General features: G+C 41.8%; 1 protein-coding gene across 1 annotated transcript in view; it reads left to right on the plus strand.

The window, feature by feature from the left end:
* LOC110502669 (transient receptor potential cation channel subfamily M member 1) overlaps window positions 1-13,957 on the plus strand; it is a 129,784-nt gene extending 115,827 nt beyond the window's left edge. The window contains 4 exon segments of the mRNA XM_036934561.1: window positions 3,981-4,113; window positions 4,378-6,338; window positions 12,074-12,184; window positions 12,187-13,957. Of these exon segments, the coding sequence (XP_036790456.1) occupies window positions 3,981-4,113; window positions 4,378-6,338; window positions 12,074-12,184; window positions 12,187-12,848 (2,867 nt within the window). The 3' untranslated portion in view covers window positions 12,849-13,957.
* The last annotated feature ends 7,182 nt before the right edge of the window (window positions 13,958-21,139 follow it).

Here is a 21,139-nt window from a genome sequence, read left to right on the forward strand (position 1 = left end):
CTCAAATCAGCCCGACTAACCGGTGTCTGTATGTAGCCTCTACTGTATATAGCCTTGCTACTGTTATTTTTATTTCTTTCCATACCTATTGTTCACCTAACACCGTTTTTGCACTATTGGTTAGAGCCTAAGGGTGTATGTATGTTGTGTTATGGCCCACAGGCCTCTTGCCTAAGCACTCCCAAGGTGCCTTCCCCTTCCCCCTGGGAACAAAAACAGTTTTTTTTTTTACATAAACATACCTCAGCAGGACCGGCTACAAAATACTTTACAAAAACTGTCTGAGCAACAACCAACACAGGACATCAAAGAAGCTCTCTCTGAGCAACAACCAACACAGGACATCAAAGAAGCTCTCTCTGAGCAACAACCAACACAGGACATCAAAGAAGCTCTCTCTGAGCAACAACCAACACAGGACATCAAAGAAGCTCTCTCTGAGCAACAACCAACACAGGACATCAAATAAGCTCTCTCTGAGCAACAACCTACACAGGACATCAAAGAAGCTCTCTCTGAGCAACAACCAATGCAGGACATCAAAGAAGCTCTCTCTGAGCAACAACCAATGCAGGACATCAAAGAAGCTCTCTCTGAGCAACAACCAACGCAGGACATCAAAGAAGCTCTCTCCATCCTAACAAAGAAACACTGGCTTTTATCCAGCTGCAGAAGGAGTCTGTAATTGAAGACAGCTGTATCCCGTGACGAGAGGGTGGGGTCAGAGCTCCAATTAGCAATGGGGATGACCAGTCAGCTACTTTGGACTTCAGAAAGCCATTTCCTGAAATACACACATAAACACATAGAAACCCACAACAACACAGAAACTGGGGAACGTAACATCCATTTATTAAAATGGCCAATGATTTCAAGTCTGTATGTAGGCAGCAGCCTCTCTGTGTTAATGATGGCTGTTTAACAGTCTGATGGCCTTGAGATAGAAGCTATTTTCAGTCTCTCGGGTCCCAGCTTTGATGCACCTGTACTGACCTCGCCTTCTGGATGGTAGTGGGGTGAACAGGCAGTGGCTCGGGTGGTTGTTGTCCTTGATGATCTTTTTGGCTTTCCTGTGACATCAGTTGCTATAGGCGTCCTGCAGGGCAGGTAGTTTGCCACCAGTGATGCGTTGTGCAGACCGCACCACCCTCTGGAGAGCCCTGCTGTTGTGGGCATTGCAGTACCAGGCTGTGATACAACCCGACAGGTTTGCTCTCAATTGTACATCTGTAAAAGTTTGTGAGGGTTTTAGTTGACAAGCCAAATTTCTTCAGCCTCCTCAACCTCCTGAGGTGTGCGTGAACCATTTCAGTTTGTCTGTGATGTGTACACCGAGGAACTTAAAACGTTCCACCCTCTCCACTGTTGTCCCGTCGATGTGGATATGGAGGTGCTCCCACTGCTGTTTCCTGAAGTCCACGATCATCTCCTTTGTTTTGTTGACGTTGAGTGAGAGGTTGTTTTCCTGACACAACACTCCGAGTGCCCTCACCTCCTCCCTATAGGCTGGCTCGTTGTTGGCTCATTTGCTCAACTCTATTACTGATAAGCATGCACCGTTCAAGAAGCTAAAACATAGAGATAATCCATGGTGCATGCATGAACTATCAGAGAAACCTCCGGAGAGAAATTTAGCTTGGGCTAAGGCTGACTGATTCTACATCTGGGCTAAGGCTGACTGATTCTATGTCTGGGCTAAGGCTGACTGATTCTACTTCTGGGCTAAGGCTGACTGATTCTACTTCTGGGCTAAGGCTGACTGATTCTATGTCTGGGCTAAGGCTGACTGATTCTACATCTGGGCTAAGGCTGACTGATTCTATGTCTGGGCTAAGGCTGACTGATTCTACATCTGGGCTAAGGCTGACTGATTCTATGTCTGGGCTAAGGCTGACTGATTCTACTTCTGGGCTAAGGCTGACTGATTCTACTTCTGGGCTAAGGCTGACTGATTATACCACTGACTGGCAGTTCTTCAGACGCTTGAGAAATAGATGTCTATCCCTGGTTATACAAGCAAAATAAACAGGCTTTTTGAACTGTGTATCTGAGAATGGTGGGAATCCAGCTGCTTAATGGAAGGTGGTCACATCTCTGAAACACAACTCCATTACCCGAGCATGTTATGACAGCCTCTGTTCCCATAACAGATAAGATGGAAATGTGTGATGCTTTTAATAACCACTTTGCCACAGAGGGCCACCTATTTGATAGAATAGCTTCTGAAAACTCTGAGAGGAGTCCTATACTCACCTTGAGCCAGGTTGCAGACAACTATACATTCCCAGATACACATTCCTCTTTATCATTTCAATCACTTGATGTCTATAATGTACTAAGTCCCTTATTGAAGATAAATGTAAATAAATCCACTGGGGCTGATTCACATGCTGCTATAACAGCCTCCAATCTTCTGGTAAGGCTTTCGACTAGATGTTGGAATATTGCATTCGGGACTTGCTTCCCATTCAGCCACAAGACCATTAGTGAGGTCTGGTATTGATGTTGGAAGATTAGGCCTAGCTCGCGGTTGGCGTTCCAATTCATCCCAAAGGTATTCAATGGGGTTGAGGTCAGGGCTCTGTGTAGGCCTGTCAAGTTCTTCCACATTGATTTCAATAAACCATTTCTTTATGAACCTTGCTTTGTGCACGGGGGAATTGTGATGCTGAAACAGGAAAGGGCCTTCCCCAAACTGGTGCCAAAGTTGGAAGCACAGAATCCTCTAGATTGTCATTGGTTGCTGTGGCATTAAGATCTCCCTTCACTGGAACTAAGGGGCCTAGCCCGAACCATGAAAAAGCCCCAGACCATTATTCATCCTCCACCAAACTTTACAGTTGGAGCTATGCATGGGGGCAGGTAGAGTTCTCCTGGCATCCGCCAAAACCAGATTCATCTGTCGGACTGTCGGATAGTGAAGCGTGATCAATCACTCCAGAGACCATATTTCCACTGCTTCAGAGTCCAATGGTGGCGAGCTTTACACAGCTCCAGCCAACGCTTGGCATTGCACATGGTGATCTTAGTCTTGTGTGCGGCTGTTCGGACATGGAAACCCATTTCATGACGCTCCCGGCGAACAGTGTTTGTGCTGATGTTGGTTCCAGAGGCAGTTTTGAACTTGGTAGTGAGTGTTGCAACCGAGGACAGACAATTTTTACGCGTTACGTGCTTCAGTACCGGCTGTCCCGTTCTGTGTGCTTGTGTGGTATACCACTTTGCGGCTGAGCCGTTGTTGCTCCTAGACGTTTCCTCTTCACAATAACAGTACTTACATTTGACCGGGCAGCTCTATGACGGTGCCATATTGAAAGTCACTGAGCTCTTCAGTAGTCCATTCTGCTGCCAGTGTTTCTCTGTGGAGATTGCATGGCTGTGTGCTGAAGTTTATACACCTGTCAGCAACGGGTGTGGCTGAAATAGCCAAATCCATTAATTTGAAGGGGTGTCCACATACTTTTGTATACAGTAGTTTAGTGCCTAAAATAAGGGTAAGAATACATGTTAAAACAATTCAAATAGTTTCCTGATCTTTCTTATATCTCTCAGATATAGGACAGACACTTCAGAACAAACCTCCTTTTGATTTTTGGTGGGACTATCTGTTCTTCCATCTAGTGAATCTGTTATTCAATGCGTTTCTTTTGGCTAATAGCAGTAATGTCAAATTCAGTGTTTCATCCTATTTTTTTTAATGTATTTTTGATGTCTTAAGGGGTTTTAAAATTCTAAATCAAATAACTAATTAATGCTCAGTATGACCATCCTAAAACAATTCCATGTGTTAGCTTAGAACCCCACCCACTCCCTCCTCCGGCTTAGACAGGGCTTAGACTCTAGAGTGTTATTAACAATCATTCATTCATTCATGGGTCTGTACAAGCACTCCACTTCCACTGACTAGAGCATAGATATCCTGTGTCCATGTTAGTTTTCAGAAATGCACCTAATATTGATATCCTGCCTTCTCCCTCCAGAGCTACGGCTAAACCCTGAGGAGCTGAAGGCTCTATTTGAGTTTGAGGAGCAGTGTGTGGAGGAATACTTCAGAGAGAAGGAAGACGAGCACCATTCATCCAGTGACCAGAGGATCAAGGTCACATCAGAACGGTAAGACAATCCCACACAATCCCATTGCCCACTGCAAAACACTCCCACCCAATTAAAACATCTGCTGAAGATGGGACAGAAGCTTCATTAAATTAAAATGACCATGTCCAAAAGTGTTTTTGAGTCTGGTGTTTTATAAGTGTGAAGTATTAGTATTAGTAAGTCTGTTCCTAAAGCTCCTGTTGTTCCTTCAGGGTGAATAGAAATATGTTGTTCTAGGAGCTTGTCTAATATTAAAGTATTGTCTCACATTCCTCTCCCCAGGGTGGAGAACATGTCCATGCGTCTGGAGGAGGTGAATGAGCGGGAGAACACCATGAAGGCGTCCCTGCAGACGGTGGACCTTCGCCTGGCTCAGCTGGAAGACATCCACAGCCGCATGATGAACGCCCTAGAGAAGCTGGCTGGGGTCGACCATTCAGAGCTTAAACGCTCCCACTCCACACACTCCTCCTACTGCGACCCGTCCTCCCTGCTCCGAGCCAGCTCCATCAACAGCGCTGACGGGTACAGCATGTACCGCTTCCAGATGGACGTGGAGGAGGCTGAGAGGAAAGCCCAGCTTGGCACTGAGAGGCAGGGCAGTGTACGGTCTCGCCTAGGGTCTGAGAGGCAGGGCAGTGTGCTGTCTCGTCTAGGGTCTGAAAGACAGGGCAGCGTACTGTCTCGTCTAGGGTCTGACAGACAGGGCAGTGTCAGCAGAACATCCAACCTGTCTGTAGGTCCGGAGAGACAGGGCAGTCTACAGAAATTGTCTAGCGCATCTACCCTGACTGTAGGCCGGGAGCGACATGGCAGCCTACAAACCAGAGTTTCCAAGGACTACGGCCAGCCATTAGACATGGACAGAGCAGACAGGACACGGCCCAGCTCCTATGTGGACATCCTGATCTCCCCATGTGAACAAAGGGCTGAAGGGGAGACAGATGGAGGAGAAAACAAGTCTGACATACCTAAAGACAAAGTACCAGACCCCACAGATCCACTGGATGCTGCATTAGCTAAAGCAGGTCTACCAAGAGAGAAGACCAAGCTGGAGAAGTCTAGATCTGTTAAATGCTATCCCAGCAACCCTGTGGATCACTGCATTACCACTAGAAGCAGGGCTAAGAGCACTATCCTCTACGACCAAACTGCTGCCAATTGCGAGGCCCTCTGGGTTGCAGACTACAATACTAAACAGGAATCCCCAGACAGTAGAGATCCTCTGGATAGTGCATTAGCTAAAGAAGGTCTGCCAAGAGAGAAGTCCAAGCTGGTGGCAACCATGTCCTCCCCATTGGCGAAGTTTATCCATCCTATCCCATACTACCACACCACACCTCCGTTTACCCCTCGATCCACTAGGACCAGGGCTAAAAGCAACATCTCCCCAACCACCGCAGGGGATGAGAGTGAGGCCCTCTGGGCTGCAGACTACAGATCTGTGATAGACCAGGTATCCGATGCTCCAGGCCAGTTGCCAGCCTGCTGGGAGTACAAGGTCCACCACATCCACATCGGACAACAGCCCAAGGTCTCTGTGGTCAGGCCTCATGGCCAGCTACCTGACACACAGAGATTCTCTGAACCTGAGCCTGAAAAACTGGAGTCTAACATGGTTCCTCTGATTCCACCAGCTGTAGAGACTGAACTACTTAAACAGCATTCTGACATGGTTCAACAAGATGCTTTGCTGGTTCCACCAGAGGCTTTGCTGGTTCCTCCAGACATTAAGTTGTCACCTCCTCCTCCGACTGAGCTGGATCCTTCAGAGACTGAGTTGGTTCCACGAGTTCTTCCACTGGGTCCTCCAACTATAGCAACATACCTGGTTCTTCCAACCATAAAAACACACCTGGTACCTCAAACCATAGAGAGGGAACTAGTTATTCCAGCTATAGAGACTGAACTAGTTGTTCCAGCTATAGATACTGCACTAGTTATTCCAGCTACAGAGACTGAACAAGATGGTCCAACCACATACACTGGATTCATTATTCCAACCATAGAGAGTGAGCTACTTATTCCAACCATAGAGAGTGAGCTACTTATTCCATCTATAGAGAGTGAATTACTTATTCCGTCTATGGAGAGTGAACTACTTATTCCATCTATAGAGACTGAACTATGTATTCCAATCATAGAGACTGAACTATGTATTCCAACCATAGAGACTGAACAACTTTTTCCGACCATAGAGACTGAACTACAAATTCCAAACAAAGAGACTGAACTTCTTATTCCAACCAGAGACTAAAATAGTTATTCCAGCTGTAGAGACTGAACTACCTATTCTAACCATAAACTAAACTAATTCCTCCAACCATAGAGACTGAACTAGTAATTCCAACCATAAACACTGAACTAGTTATCCCAGCTATAGAGACTGAACTAAGTATTCAAACCACAGAGAATTAACTAGATATTACAACCATAAAGATTAAACTAGCTATTCCAGCTATAGAGACTGAAGTAGTTATTCCAGCTACAGAAACTGAATTGGTTATTCTAACCATAGACTAAACTAGTTATTCCAAATAAACAAACTGAACTAGTTATTCCAACCATACAGACTGAAATAGTTATTCCAACCACAGGGACTGAACTAGTTATTCTAACAATAGACACTGAACTAGTTCCTCAAATAACATAGACTGAACTAATTATTCCAGAGACATAGACTGAGCTAGTTATTCCAGCTATACAGACTGAACTACTTATTTCAAGTTGAGACTGAACAAGTTATTCTAACAATAGAGAGTTAAATAGTTATGCCAAATATATACTGAACTAGTTCATCCAATCATAAAGACTGAAGTAGTTATTCCAACTATAGCTACAGAACTAGTTATTCTAGCCATACAGACTAAACTAGTTGTTCCAATAATATACACTGAACTAGTTATTTCACCAATATACGCTGAACTAGTTCCTCCAATAGTAAATACTTACATAGTTATTCCAACCATTAAGACTGAAATAGTTATTGCAATTATGGAGATGGAACCAGTGATAACAACCATAGAGACTGAACTAGTTATTTCAACCACACAGACTGAACTAGTTATTTCAACAATATACACATAACTAGTTCCTCAAACAACAGAGACTGAACTAGTTATTCCAACCATAGAGAATGAAATAAATGTTCCAGTCATAGAGAAAAATTGAGTTATTCCAGCTGTACAGACTGAACTAGTTATTTCAACTAAACTACTTATTCCAATAACAGAGACTGAAATAGTTATTTCAAATATATGCTGAACTAGTTCCTCGAACCATAAGAGACTGAACATGTTTTTCCAACCAAAGAGCTTGAGAAAGTTATTCCAACATTAGAGACTGAACTAGTTCCTTCAATCATACAGACTGAACTAGTTATTCCAGCTATAGAGTCTGAACTAGTTTTTCAAAGAGAGACTGAACTAGCTATTCCAGCCATAGACTTTGAACTAGTTATTCCAGCCATAAAGAAATAACTAGTTATTCCAACAATAGAAACGGAACTATTTATGTCAACAATATACATTGAAATTGTTCCTCCAGCAAGAGATACTAAACAAATTATTGCAACCATAAGACTGAACTAGTTATTCAAATTTTAGAGATATAACCAGTTATTCCAACCATAAAGACCAAACTAGCTATTCCAGCTATAGAGACATTAGTATTTATTACAGCTATAGATACTGAAGTAGTTATTCCAGCTATAGAGACTGAACTAGTTGTTCCAGCTATAGATACTGAAGTAGTTATTCCAGCTATAGATACTGAAGTAGTTATTCCAGCTATAGATACTGAACTAGGTATTCCAGATACCGAGACTAAACAAGTTAGTCCAACCATAGAGACTGAACTAGGTATTCCAACCATATACACTGGATTAGTTATACCAACCATAGAGACTGAACTACTTATTCCAGGTATAGAGAGTGAACTACATATTCCAAGCATAGAGGCTGAACTACAAATTCCAACCATAAAGACTGAACTGCTTATTCCAACCAGAGACGGAACTTCTTATTCAAACTGAAGACTGAACTAGTTCCTCCAACCATATAGACTGAATTAGTTATTAAAACCCATGGAGACTAAACTAGTTATTCCAAACTTAGAGACTGAAGTAGTTCCCCCAACCATACAGACTGAAGTATTCCAACTATAGAGACTGCACTAGTTATTCCAACCACAGAAAATTAAATAATGTTTCCAGTCATAGAGATTGATCTAGTTATTCCAGCTATACAGACTGAACTAGTTATTTCAATCATAGAGACTGAACTAGATATTTCAAACATATACTGACTGAACTAGTTCCTCGAACAATAGAGACTGAATACGTTTTTCCAACCAAAGAGACTGAGCAAATTATTCCAACCTTACAGACTGCACTAGTTCCTTCAATCATACAGACTGAACTAGTTATTCCAGCTACAGGGGCTGAACTAACTATTCCAACCATATCACTGAACTAGTGTTTCAAACCATGGAGACAGAACTAGTTATTCCAACAATAAAAACTGAACTATTTATGTCAACAATATACATTGAAATAGTTCCTCCAGCAAGAGATACTGAACTAATTTTCCAACAATTTAAACTGAACTAGTTGTTCAAATTTTAGAGACATAACCAGTTATTCCAACCATAGAGACTGAAAAGTTATTAGAACCATAGTGACTGAACTAGTTATTCCAACTATGAAGCTGAACTAGCTATATCAGCAATAGAGACTGAACTAGCTATTCCTGCTATAGATACTGAAGTAGTTATTCCAATAATAGTCACTGAATTAGTTATTCCAATAATAGTCACTGAATTAGTTATTCCATACAATAGACACTGAAATAGTTCCTCTAAAAAAATATACTGATGAAGTTATTCCAACCATTAAAAATGAACTATTTATTCTAATTACAGAGATGAAACAGTTATTCCAACAATAGATACTGAACTAGTTATTCCAACCATAGACTGAACTAGTTCCTCCAACCATTAAGACTGAACTAGTTATTCTAACCATAGATACTGAACAAGTTATTCCAGTTATAGAGACCGAATGAGTTAATTCAACCATGGGGACTGAACTAGTTATTCTACTATATAGACTGAACGAGTTCTTCCAACCATAGAGACTGAACTATTTTTTCCACATATAGAGACTGAATTAGCTATTCCAGCTGTAAAGACTGAACATATTCCAAATATAAAGACTGAACAAGTTATTTCAGCTACATACACTGAACTAATCATTCCAGCTTTACAGACTGAACTAATCATTCCAGCTTTACAGACTGAACTAGTTATCCCAACAATAGAGATTGAACAAGTTTTTCCAACCATAGAAATTGAAGTAGTTCATCCAACAATAGAGATATAATTAGTTATTTCAACCATTTAGAATAAACTAGCTATTCCAATCACAGACACTGAACTAATTATTCCAACCATAGAGAATGAACTAGTTATTCCAACCATAGAGACTGAAAAAGCGATTTCAGCCATTGAGACTGAACTAATCACCCCAACCATTGAGACTGAACTAGTTATTTCAACTATAGAAACTGATCTAGTTATTTAAACCATAGAGACAACTAGTTATTCCAAACATAGACTTAATTAGTTATTTCAACCATTGAGACTGAACTAGTTATTCCTACAATAGAGACTGAAGTAGTTATTCCAACTGTAGAGACTGAACTAGTTATTCCAAGCAAAAAGGCTGAACTAGTTATTCCAGCTATAGTGACTGAACTACATATTACTACCAAAGTGATTGAATTAGTTATTCTAACCGTAGAGACTGATCTAGTTATTCCAACCATAGAGACTGAAAAAGTTCCTCCGGCAATAGAGACTGAAGTAGTTAACTAGTTATTCCAACCATAGAGACTTAACTAGTTATTCCAAACAACAGACTGAGCTAGTTATTCCAACCATAGACACTTTATTTATTTTTGCTACGGGTGGGTGCTGCTATGGTGACCAGTGAGCTGAGATAAGGCGGGGCTTTACCTAGCAAAGACTTATAGATGACCTGGAGCCAGTGGGTTTGGCAACGAGTATGAAGCGAAGGCCAGCCAACAAGAGCATACAGGTCGCAGTGATGGGTAGTATATGGGGCATTGGTGACAAAACGGATGGCACTGTGATAGACTGCATCCAATTTGCTGAGTAGATTGTTGGAGGCTATTTTGTAGATGACATCGCCCAAGTAAAGGATTGGTAGGATGGTCAGTTTTACGATGGTATGTTTGGCAGCATGAGTGAAGGATGCTTTGTTGCAAAATCGGGAGCTGATTCTAGATTTAGTTTATGATTGGATAGGCTTAATGTGAGTTTGGAAGGACAGTTTACAGTCTAACTAGACAACTAGATATGTGTAGTTGTCCACATATACTAAGTCAGAAACGTCCAGAGTAGTGATCCTGGACGAGCGGGCAGGTGCGGGCAGCGATCGTTTGAAAAGCATGCATCTAGTTTTACTTGCATTTAAGAGCAGTTGGAGGCCAAGGAAGGTGAGTTGTATGGCATTGAAGCTCATTTGGAGGTTAGTTAACACAGTGTCCAAAAAGGGCCAGATGTATACAGAATGGAGTCATCTGCATAGAGGTGGATCAGAGAATCACCAGCAGCAAGAGGAACATCATTGATATATACAGAGAAAAGTGTCGGCCCGAGAATTGAACCCTGTGGCACCCCCAAAGAGACTGCCAGAGGTCTGGACAACAGGCCCTCCGATTTGACATACTGAACTGTCTGAAAAGTAGATGGTGAACCAGGCAAGGCAGTCATTTGAGAAACCAAGGCTTTTGAGTCTGTCGATAAGAATGCGGTGATTGACAGTCGAAAGCCTTGGCCAGGTCGATGAATACATCTGCACAGTATTGTCTCTTATCGATGGTGGTTATGATTTCGTTTAGGACCTTGAGTGTGCTGAGGTGTACCCATGACCAGTTCGGAAACCAGATTGCATAGCGGAGAAGGTACAGTGGGATTCTAAATGGTCAGTGATCTGTTTGTTAACTTGGCTTTCGAAGACTTTAGAATGGCAGGGCAGGATAGATATAGGTCTGTAGTAGTTTGGGTCTAGAGTGTCTCCCCCGTTAAAGAGGGGGATGAACGCGGCAGCTTTCCAATCTTTGGGGATCTCAGACGATACAAAATAGAGGTTTAACAGGCCAGTAATAGGGGTTGCAACAATTTTGGCGGATAATTTTAGAGAGAGTCCAGATTGTCTAGCCCAGCTGATTTGTAGGGGTCCAGATTTTGCAGCTCTTTCAGAACATCAGCTGTCTGGATTTGGGTGAAGGAGAAATGGGGGAGGCTTGGGCAAGTTGCTGTGGGGGTGAAGGGCTGTTGACTGGGGTAGGGGTAGCCAGATAAGGCGGGGCTTTACCTAGCAAATATTTATAGATGACCTGGCGCCAATGGGTTTGGCGATGAATATGAAGCATAGGCCAGCCCTAGTTCCTCAAACAACAGAGACTGAAACATTATTCCAACCATAGAGACCGAACTAGGTTAGCCGAACTTGCTATAGTGAATGATCTCCTTACTCCAACAATAGCAATTTAAATAGTTATTCTATCTATATAGACTGAAGTAGTTGTTTCAACCATATAGACCTAAATAGTTATTCCAAACATAGAATAACTATTTCCTTCACCCCCACAGCAACTTGCCCAAGCCTTCCCCATTTCTCCTTCACCCAAATCCAGACAGCTGATGTTCTGAAAGTGTTGCAAAATCTTGTTATTTCAACCAGTGAGACTGAATTTGTGATTCCTATTATAGAGACTGAACTAGTTATTCTAACCAAAGAGGTTGAACTAGTTATTCCAAAAATAGAGACCAAAGAGGTTGAACTATTTATTCCAACCATTGAGACTGAATTAGTAATTTCAACAATAGAGACAAACTAGTTATTCCAGCTATAGAGATTGAACTAGTTATTCCATCCATACAGACTGAGGAGGACCCCACCCAGGTATGGCAGGCTACTGGCCCAGTCAAGGCTACCTGCTGATGGCTGAGAAGAAGAGGATGTTCTCCCTAAGGTCTAAGGGCTGGAACGCCAGCAACCGGAAGGGAAGAGCCTGGGATAGAGCATAGAGAAACCAAGAGCCACTAGCAGTGACAAAGACCACTGTCAAACACTCCAGGATCATCCACCATTGGACCACTGTCAAAAACTCCAGAACCATCCACCACTGGACCACTGTCAAATACTCCAGAACCATCTACCACTGGACCACTGTCAAATACTCCAGAACCATCCACCACTGGACCACTGTCAAATACTCCAGAACCATCCACCACTGGACCACTGTCAAATACTCCAGAACCATCTACCACTGGACCACTGTCAAATACTCCAGAACCATTCACCACTGGACCACTGTCAAATACTCCAGAATCATCCAGCACTGGACCACTGTCAAATACTCCAGAACCATCCACCACTGGACCACTGTCAAATACTCCAGAATCATCCACCACTGGACCACTGTCAAATACTCCAGAATCATCCAGCACTGGACCACTGTCAAATACTCCAGAACCATTCACCACTGGACCACTGTCAAATACTCCAGAACCATCCACCACTGGACCACTGTCAAATACTCCAGAATCATCCACCACTGGACCACTGTCAAATACTCCAGAATCATCCACAACTGGACCACTGTCTAATACTCCAGAATCATCCAGCACTCCGGCTGAACACTTGTTGTCCCGGTCAAATGTAAACTGTCCTACAACAATAATACTTTTTTCACTAATCAACCTCCCAGAATAAATGATTTTCCCTATATAGTATTGTGGGGATTAAAAATAAAAACTACATCATTGTAATACCTACAAAATTAGAATAAAATAAATAATCTATTGCCATTTAGTCCACTTCCTTTGTGAAGCTGCATTCACATCACCACACTCTGAACTGCTTGCCTTATGACTGGTACTAGCTATCATCCTCTACCTGAGCATTAAAACACAACCATTTAACTGACTGTTACCTGGAAATATTGTTACCAAACCAGTTAGTCAGACTACTGAAAACCCTTCACTATGTCTGGGCTCCTAGACCTACCAACCAGCTCCAGACAGGACAGGTGTTGTCTGTGTACCACGAGGCAGGTAGCTCACCTTCTCCAGGTTCTGACCTCTGACCTTTGTCATCTGGGTCGAGCAATTCCAGTGTTTGGTCATTCAATTGTTTGTATGTCTCGTGCTACCAAGTATAGGCCTATATGTTACAGGCACCAGGAATGTGGCTTGAAATTAATTGACAGGAAAGCATGATCATGTTTGGATTGTTTTACTGCATCAGCTTCAGGAGTTGTCAATACAGTGTAATTTCATTGTATTCAATACTTCATAAAACAATTAACAAAGCAGCTAGCTGACTACATAGACAGACTGAAACACAGATAGGTTAGCTATCCATAAACAACTGGTATCTAGCAAAACCAATAGCTAAATGTAGATACAAACTATGCAAAATAGCACTTAGATAGTTTGACAAAACATTATACGGGCTATAAAACGAAAGACCAGCTGTTACATATAAGCTTCTTCTGCTATGGTATTATGGCGGTCTGGAAACAAACGCTGCCACCAACTGGACGGGATGAATAAATTCACAAATGGAAAGTCAATTCCATTACAGGAAGGGGCAAAAAATTACATGAATTAAAAAAATATATACAGTATATATACTGTATATAATACAAATTATCACATAAAAATCTTCCCACTCCTTCAGTCATCAGATATTTGTGACTCGTTTCAGGAAACTAGGCAAGTCACGACTTCACAGGAGAGCCATTTTTACTTTTTATTTTTTATATTTTTTATCCAAATGCGTTTTTTGGCAGAAATGTCTTCTGGAAAATGTGAACTTTCATGTGCCTTAATAACAAACTTGTATGCCATCTGTAAATACAAATAAAATTGTTAAATTACCAGCCTTGTTGGATAAGCCACTGAAAAACACAGCAACCTTCCCACTAGCCACAATTGGCTGAGATAATGAGTGGGCTGGACATGCCAAGAGAGGAGTTGGAATTGGTATATAAAAGGCTTCTGTCTATTGGAGCTGGTCAGTCTGTTTTGGTAATCCTGTGAAACGTGACTTTAAAAAAAATATATATTGTGTAGTGGACCTGCATAATCTCCACTATCTGGAGGATCAAGTTCTGAAATCGGTGGAAATAGAGTATGATAGTTAATGAGATGGAGGTAACACCTGTCTCCGGATGACATCTTCAAACTAAGGGCAACCGTGGTATGGTGTCCGTGACAGGGAGACACGTCCATCATGCATGATGATGTATATAGGTAAGATAGTCTAGCGTTAGCTAGCTACATTTTCAGATATTACACATTTCTAAATTTGACAGAAAGTGGTTTCATTTCAAGCTAAAGTGTGATGTTAGCTAGCTTGCTAACGTTAGCTGGATGACTCCCTAGCTGAAGTTATTTGCATCCCAGAGTCGTTTGCTTTTCTAGTCAGAGCCTAATGTTAGCTAGCTAACATTGAACCTGGTTGGTTAGCTCCCAGCATATTCATGCAGGGTAGTAATGTGATTTTATTTGTCACATGCAGCGAATCCAACAGGTGTAGACTTTCCAGTGAAATGCTTACTTGCAAGCTGTCACGCCCTGGCCATAGAGAGACTTTTATTCTCTATGTTGATTAGGCCAGGGTGTGACTCGGGTGGGCATTCTAATTTCTTTATTTCTATGTTTCCTGTTTCTATGTTTTGGCAGAGTATGGTTCTCAATCAGGGACAGTTGTCTATCGTTGTCTCTGATTGGGAATCATACTTAGGCAGTCTGTTTTTCCACCTTAGTTGTGGGTAGAGGTCTTTGTTAGTGGTCTGTATAGCCCTAGTAAGCTTTAAAAGTTTAAAGAGAAAAAATAGTGTTAAGTAAAACATAGAAAATAAAAAAATAGAAAAGAAAAGTAACAAATAATTACACAACAGCAGTAAAATAACAATAGCGAGGCTATATACAGGGGGTACCAGTACAGAGTCAATGGGCGGAGGCACCGGTTAGTCGTGGTAATATGTGACCGATTCAGGAAACTAGGCATATGTCGCAAGTCACGACTTCACAGGAGAGCCGTTTAAATGAAAAAAATGTTTTAAACAAAATGCGCTTTTTGACAGAAATGCCTTCTCGAAAATGTGACCTTTCATGTGCCTTAATAACAAACTTGTATGCCATCTTTAAATACGAATACAATTGTTAAAGTACGAGCCTAGTTGGTTTAGCCACAGAAAAAGTTGCAATCTTCCCGCTAGCCATGATTGGCTGAGATAATGAGTGGGCCGGACATGCCGTGAGATGAGTTTGAATTGGTCTGCGGGGTAAAATATTGTGTCTATAAAATGAGCTGATGTTTAGATAATCCATTCTGCTGCCGTTTTTTCGAAAGATATGTTAGCCATGGAGACCTGCAAATATGTTGCTACTGCTCTCAATAGCATCCTGAATTTATCAGGCGCATTCAACAAAGGTCAGTGGGAAAAAGTTGTGATGGACTACTTTCTGGAGGACAATCGTGCCATGCTGACTCGTTCTGACTGAAAATGAAACAGACGATGAGGAAATCCAGAATTTACGTAAAAACATTTTTTTAAATGTTTTCTCAGAATGCCATTTCGCATTGCTAGTTATATCCTAATGTTAGCTAGCTAACTAGCTAACATTGAACCTATTTGGTTAACTTTAGCTAGCTATGACAATCGGTTTGTATTGCTAGTTAAAGCTTGCTTTTAGCTAGCTTGTTAGAGATTAGCCACATTTTTTTAATTTTGCCTAAAATAACATACCCAAATCTAACTGCCTGTAGCTCAGGGCCTGAAGCAAGGATATGTCACATCTGCTAAGGCAACGCCCTCTACTGCTCATCCTGTGCCTCCTTGACCTCCCGCCACTCCCCCAGTACTCTCTCCCCCTCCTCTCTCTCTGTGTGTGTGTGTGTGTGTGTGTGTGTGTGTGTGTGTGTGTGTGTGTGTGTGATTGTGTGGGCAGAGACAGGTGTGCTGGAGTCAGAGCAGATCCCCACCAGCTGCAACCTGTTCCATAATCAAGACCTCTACAAATACTCAGTCCTGCCACTTCCACAATGCCAGATCATAATCTCTGCTCATTCTGCCCGCTCTGACTCTGGTCCCTGTCTCCAGTTCAAAGTCTCGTCATCCTGCTACTCCCACCTGAGCTTCCCCTGGCCTGCACTTCAAATCAAATCAAATGTATTTGTCACATACACATGGTTAGCAGATGTTAATGCGAGTGTAGCGAAATGCTTGTGCTTCTAGTTCCGACAATGCAGTAATAACCAACGAGTAATCTAACTAACAATTCCAAAACCTCTACCTTATACACACAAGTGTGAAGGGATAAAGAATATGTACATAAAGATATATGAACGAGTGATGGTACAGAGCGGCATAGGCAAGATGTCGTAGATGGTATCGAGTACAGTATATACATATGAGATGAGTATGTAAACAAAGTGGCATAGTTTAAAGTGGCTAGTGATACATGTATTACATAAAGATGCAGTAGATGATAGAGTACAGTATATACGTATACATATGAGATGAATAATGTAGGGTAAGTAAACATTATATTAAGTAGCATTGTTTAAAGTGGCTAGTGATATGTTTTACATAAATTCCCATCAATTCCCATTATTAAAGTGGCTGGAGTTGAGTCAGTGTGTTGGCAGCAGCCACTCAATATTAGAGGTGGCTGTTTAACAGTCTGATGGCCTTGAGATAGAAGCTGTTTTTCAGTCTCTCGGTCCCAGCTTTGATGCACCTGTACTGACCTCGCCTTCTGGATGATAGCGGGGTGAACAGGCAGTGGCTCGGGTGGTTGTTGTCTTTGATGATCTTTATGGCCTTCCTGTGACATCGGGTGGTGTAGGTGTCCTGGAGGGCAGGTAGTTTCCCCCCGGTGATGCTTCGTCTTCCCCCTGTGTTGCAATAAATACCTCTTACTTCATCCTAATTTCTGAGTCTGCTCTTGAGTTCCCCGGTTCCACTCGGCGTAACAGGATATGCATATTCTTGGTACCATTTGAAAGGAAACACTTGGAAGTTTGTGGAAATGTGAAATTAATGTAGGATAATATAACAAAATAGATCTGGTAAAACAAAAAAAATGTATTTTTGTATTTTGTTGTACCATCATCTCTGAAATGGAAGACAAAGATGGCACATTTAGCCATGAAGCTGGATGTAAATGCGATGGTGTCCACAAGAGGGCAACAGTGTATGTGCAAAGTTTCAGACTGATAACTTGAAGAATGAGCAAGTTACATGACATTTAGTATGAAGTCACCCAGGTGTCCTTCACGATTTGGCCAAATGTACCCAAGTTTCCAAATGGTTAAATTGATACATTTTCAAGAACATAACTATAGAAAACATACAAAAATGCTATTCTAATAAAAAATAAAACTTTACACACTCCCAGAAGTGTCATACATTATGGATCATTAGCTTTCCTACATAAAATGTACTAACAGGAGACCCGACAAGAATGCTGATCCAATGTCTCCAAACACAGAGGTGAAATATTTAAGATAAGGGCCAAGTTAGCAGCCAACACTGATCTAATGTCATAAGTGAACACACCACAAACACAAAGTTTAAAAAAAATAAAGATGTACACATTATTTACAATGACTGTACTTACAAAACGCCCTATACACAAGATTGTGCTGCTGGTTCCAAGTCCAGGGCGGCAGGTAGCCTAGTGGTTAGAGCATCGGACAAGTAACTGAAAGGTTGCTGGATCAAATCCCCAAGCTGACAAGGTAAAAATCTGTTGTTCTGCCCCTGAACAACGCAGTTAACCCACTGTTTCCTGGTAGGCTGTCATTGAAATTAAGAATGTGTTCTTAACTTGTTATGGCTGCAATCCCACCAACGGGATAAGTGTCATCAACAACTGCTGAATAGCATAGTGCTACATTCAATAAATATTTATAGTCATGAAATCACAAGTGCAAGATAGGAAAACAGCCTCCTAGCCTTTTGTTAATCCACCTGTCGTGTCAGATTTTGAAATTATGCTTTACAGCAAAAGCAATCCAAGCGTTTGTGTAAGTTTATCGATCGCACAACAAAACATTAAGTACACTTAGCATCAGGAAGCTTGGTCATGAAAATCAGAAAAGCAATCAAATTAATCGTTTTCCTTTGATCTTCGGATGTTTTCACTCAAGAGACTCCCAGTTACACAACAAACATTCACTAGTTCCAAAAACATCAAGTGATTTTGCATAGCCACATTGTTTCAACAGAAATACTCATCATAAATGTAGATGATAATACAAGTTATACACATGGAATTATAGATATACCTCTCCTTAATGCAACCACTGTGTCAGATTACAAAAAAAGTTTACGGAAAAAGCTACCCATGCAATAATCTTAGACGGAGCTCAGAACAGTAGCCAAATTAGGCACCATGTTGGGGTCAACAGAAACCAGAAAATACATGATAAATGTTTCCTTACCTTTGATGAACTTCATCAGAATGCAGTCCTAGGAATCCCAGGTCCACAATAAATACTTGATTTGTTCGGAAATGTCCGTTATTTATGTCCAATTAGCTACCTTGGTTAGCACGTTTGGTAAACAGTTCCAAAGTCACAAAGTGCGTCCACTATAACGTGACGAAATGTCCAAAAGTTCCGTAACAGTCAGTAGAAACATGTCAAACGATGTACTGAATCAATCTTTAGAATGTTGTTTACATATATCTTGAATAACGTTCCAACCGGACAATTAGAATAACTTCAGATGACCGGTGGATCGCAGGTCCTTCCCCTGTGAACGCGCATGGTGAAAGAATGGTCAACTCGTGGCACTGGTGACTATTTCCTGTCTCATTCGACTCCCCTTCACATTAGCGTCATCAGACAAAGTTCTATTGACTGCTGAAATCTAGTGGAAGGTGTAGGAAGTGAAAACTCATCCATATCTTGCTGTAATTTCAATTAGAGCTTGGTTGAAAATCTGCCACCCCCAGAAAAATACAAACAGGAAGGGGAATTTCTCAGGTTTTTGCCTGCAATATGAGTTCTGTAATACTCACAGACATAATTCAAATAGTTTTAGAAACTTCAGAGTGTTTTCTATCCAATACTACTAATAATGTGCATATATATATATATATGCATATATTAGCAACTGAGACTGAGGAGCTGGCCGTTTACAATGGGCACCTTTTCATCCAAGCTACTCAATACTGCCCCTGCAGCAATAAAAAGTTTTGTAAAAAAAAATCGCCCCTTGTGTGCACCACCAGTAATACCGTATATCCTGTGATGGCACAGGCACGGTAGGAAGGTATGGATGTCTGTATACCGCCCAACCATAGTTATCCCCCTAACTAACCCATCGGCTGTGTCCCAAATGACACCCTGTTCTCTTAATAGTGCACTACTTTTGACCAGGGCCCTTAGGGAATAGGGTGTCATTTGGGAGGAAGCCAGTGAGTGGTTCATTACTGCAGTAGTAGCAGCATGAGGCTGAGATTCCTGGGAACCGAGGCTTCGGTCTGAGTCATTACTGCAGTAGTAACAGCATGAGGCTGAGATTCCTGGGAACCGAGGCTTCGGTCTGAGTCACTACTGCAGTAGTAGCAGCATGAGGCTGAGATTCCTGGGAACCGAGGCTTCGGTCTGAGTCATTACTGCAGTAGTAGCAGCATGAGGCTGAGATTCCTGGGAACCGAGGCTTCGGTCTGAGTCATTACTGCAGTAGTAGCAGCATGAGGCTGAGATTCCTGGGAACCGAGGCTTCGGTCTGAGTCATTACTGCAGTAGTAGCAGCATGAGGCTGAGATTCCTGGGAACCGAGGCTTCGGTCTGAGTCATTACTGCAGTAGTAGCAGCATGAGGCTGAGATTCCTGGGAACCGAGGCTTCGGTCTGAGTCATTACTGCAGTAGTAGCAGCAGCATGAGGCTGAGTTTCGGCTTCTGTCTGAGTCATTACTCATGGCATAATTTTGAACTAAAACTAACCAAGAACATGTTGTTTTAAGTCTGTGATGGTTCAGCAAATGTACAATAGCTAGCTAATGTAAACAAAATACCTTAGATTGCTTGGCTTATCTGATGATGGTGCAGTAGCACAACGTTAGCAAGTGGATGGACAGTAGGCTACCACAGAGTTTCTTCGAGGCTACTGCTGTTGCTGTTATTTTTCACTAGCAACAAGCCATCCATCCATATAGCTATGAACTTACCTTGATATTTCATGTCTCTCTTTGAATCCATCCTTCTATAGCTAGGTTAGTTAGCTCATGAACTGTACTGAACAGACTGTAGAACGCAATAGTGATTTATTTGGGTTTTTGATTGAAATTGTCATCAGTCCTTTATTTGCAGGACAGCTGACGACTGTATCACAGAAGAAATAGAGATCCTAGAAAATATATGACGGTAAGTTACGCTTGCTTGCCCGTGCAGAGTGCAGCTTGCTAGTTAGGGTTCTAGCATAGCATGTGGCTAACAATGTCTATGTGGACATTTGTCGGAACTACAACGGAATCTGCATATGTAGCTACTCAGTCATAATCGAAGCAAACTACAATACATTGTGTTTGCAAAATCAAAAACATTGACTTGACCAAAGACAGTATGAAGACAGGCTAAAATTCCAATAGATTTCCTCGATCACACTTGTTGGCGATGTCATGGCGATGTCATGCCTAGTAACACGTCATCGGGTCTAACGGTAGTCCCGATCCAAACTGCGCACGTCAAATCAAAGGCAGTCCTTCGACATAAAGTTGTTTCTGAACCGTGTCAGTTTGTCACTTTCACAAGATTGGAGTAATAGCGTGTCCAACTACTTAAGACATTGTCTCAAATCTAGGTTTTGCCTTTAGATTGAGAAAATTAACAACTATAAGGAATATTTTTTCACTTCTTAAACCCCAAACTGGTCTGTCAGGTCTGTTTCGCAAGCGTTCCCGGAAGTCTCTAGATGTTGACCCTCA

This window comes from Oncorhynchus mykiss, chromosome 2 (genome assembly GCF_013265735.2).
Source record: "Oncorhynchus mykiss isolate Arlee chromosome 2, USDA_OmykA_1.1, whole genome shotgun sequence".
Classification (NCBI taxonomy): domain Eukaryota; kingdom Metazoa; phylum Chordata; class Actinopteri; order Salmoniformes; family Salmonidae; genus Oncorhynchus; species Oncorhynchus mykiss.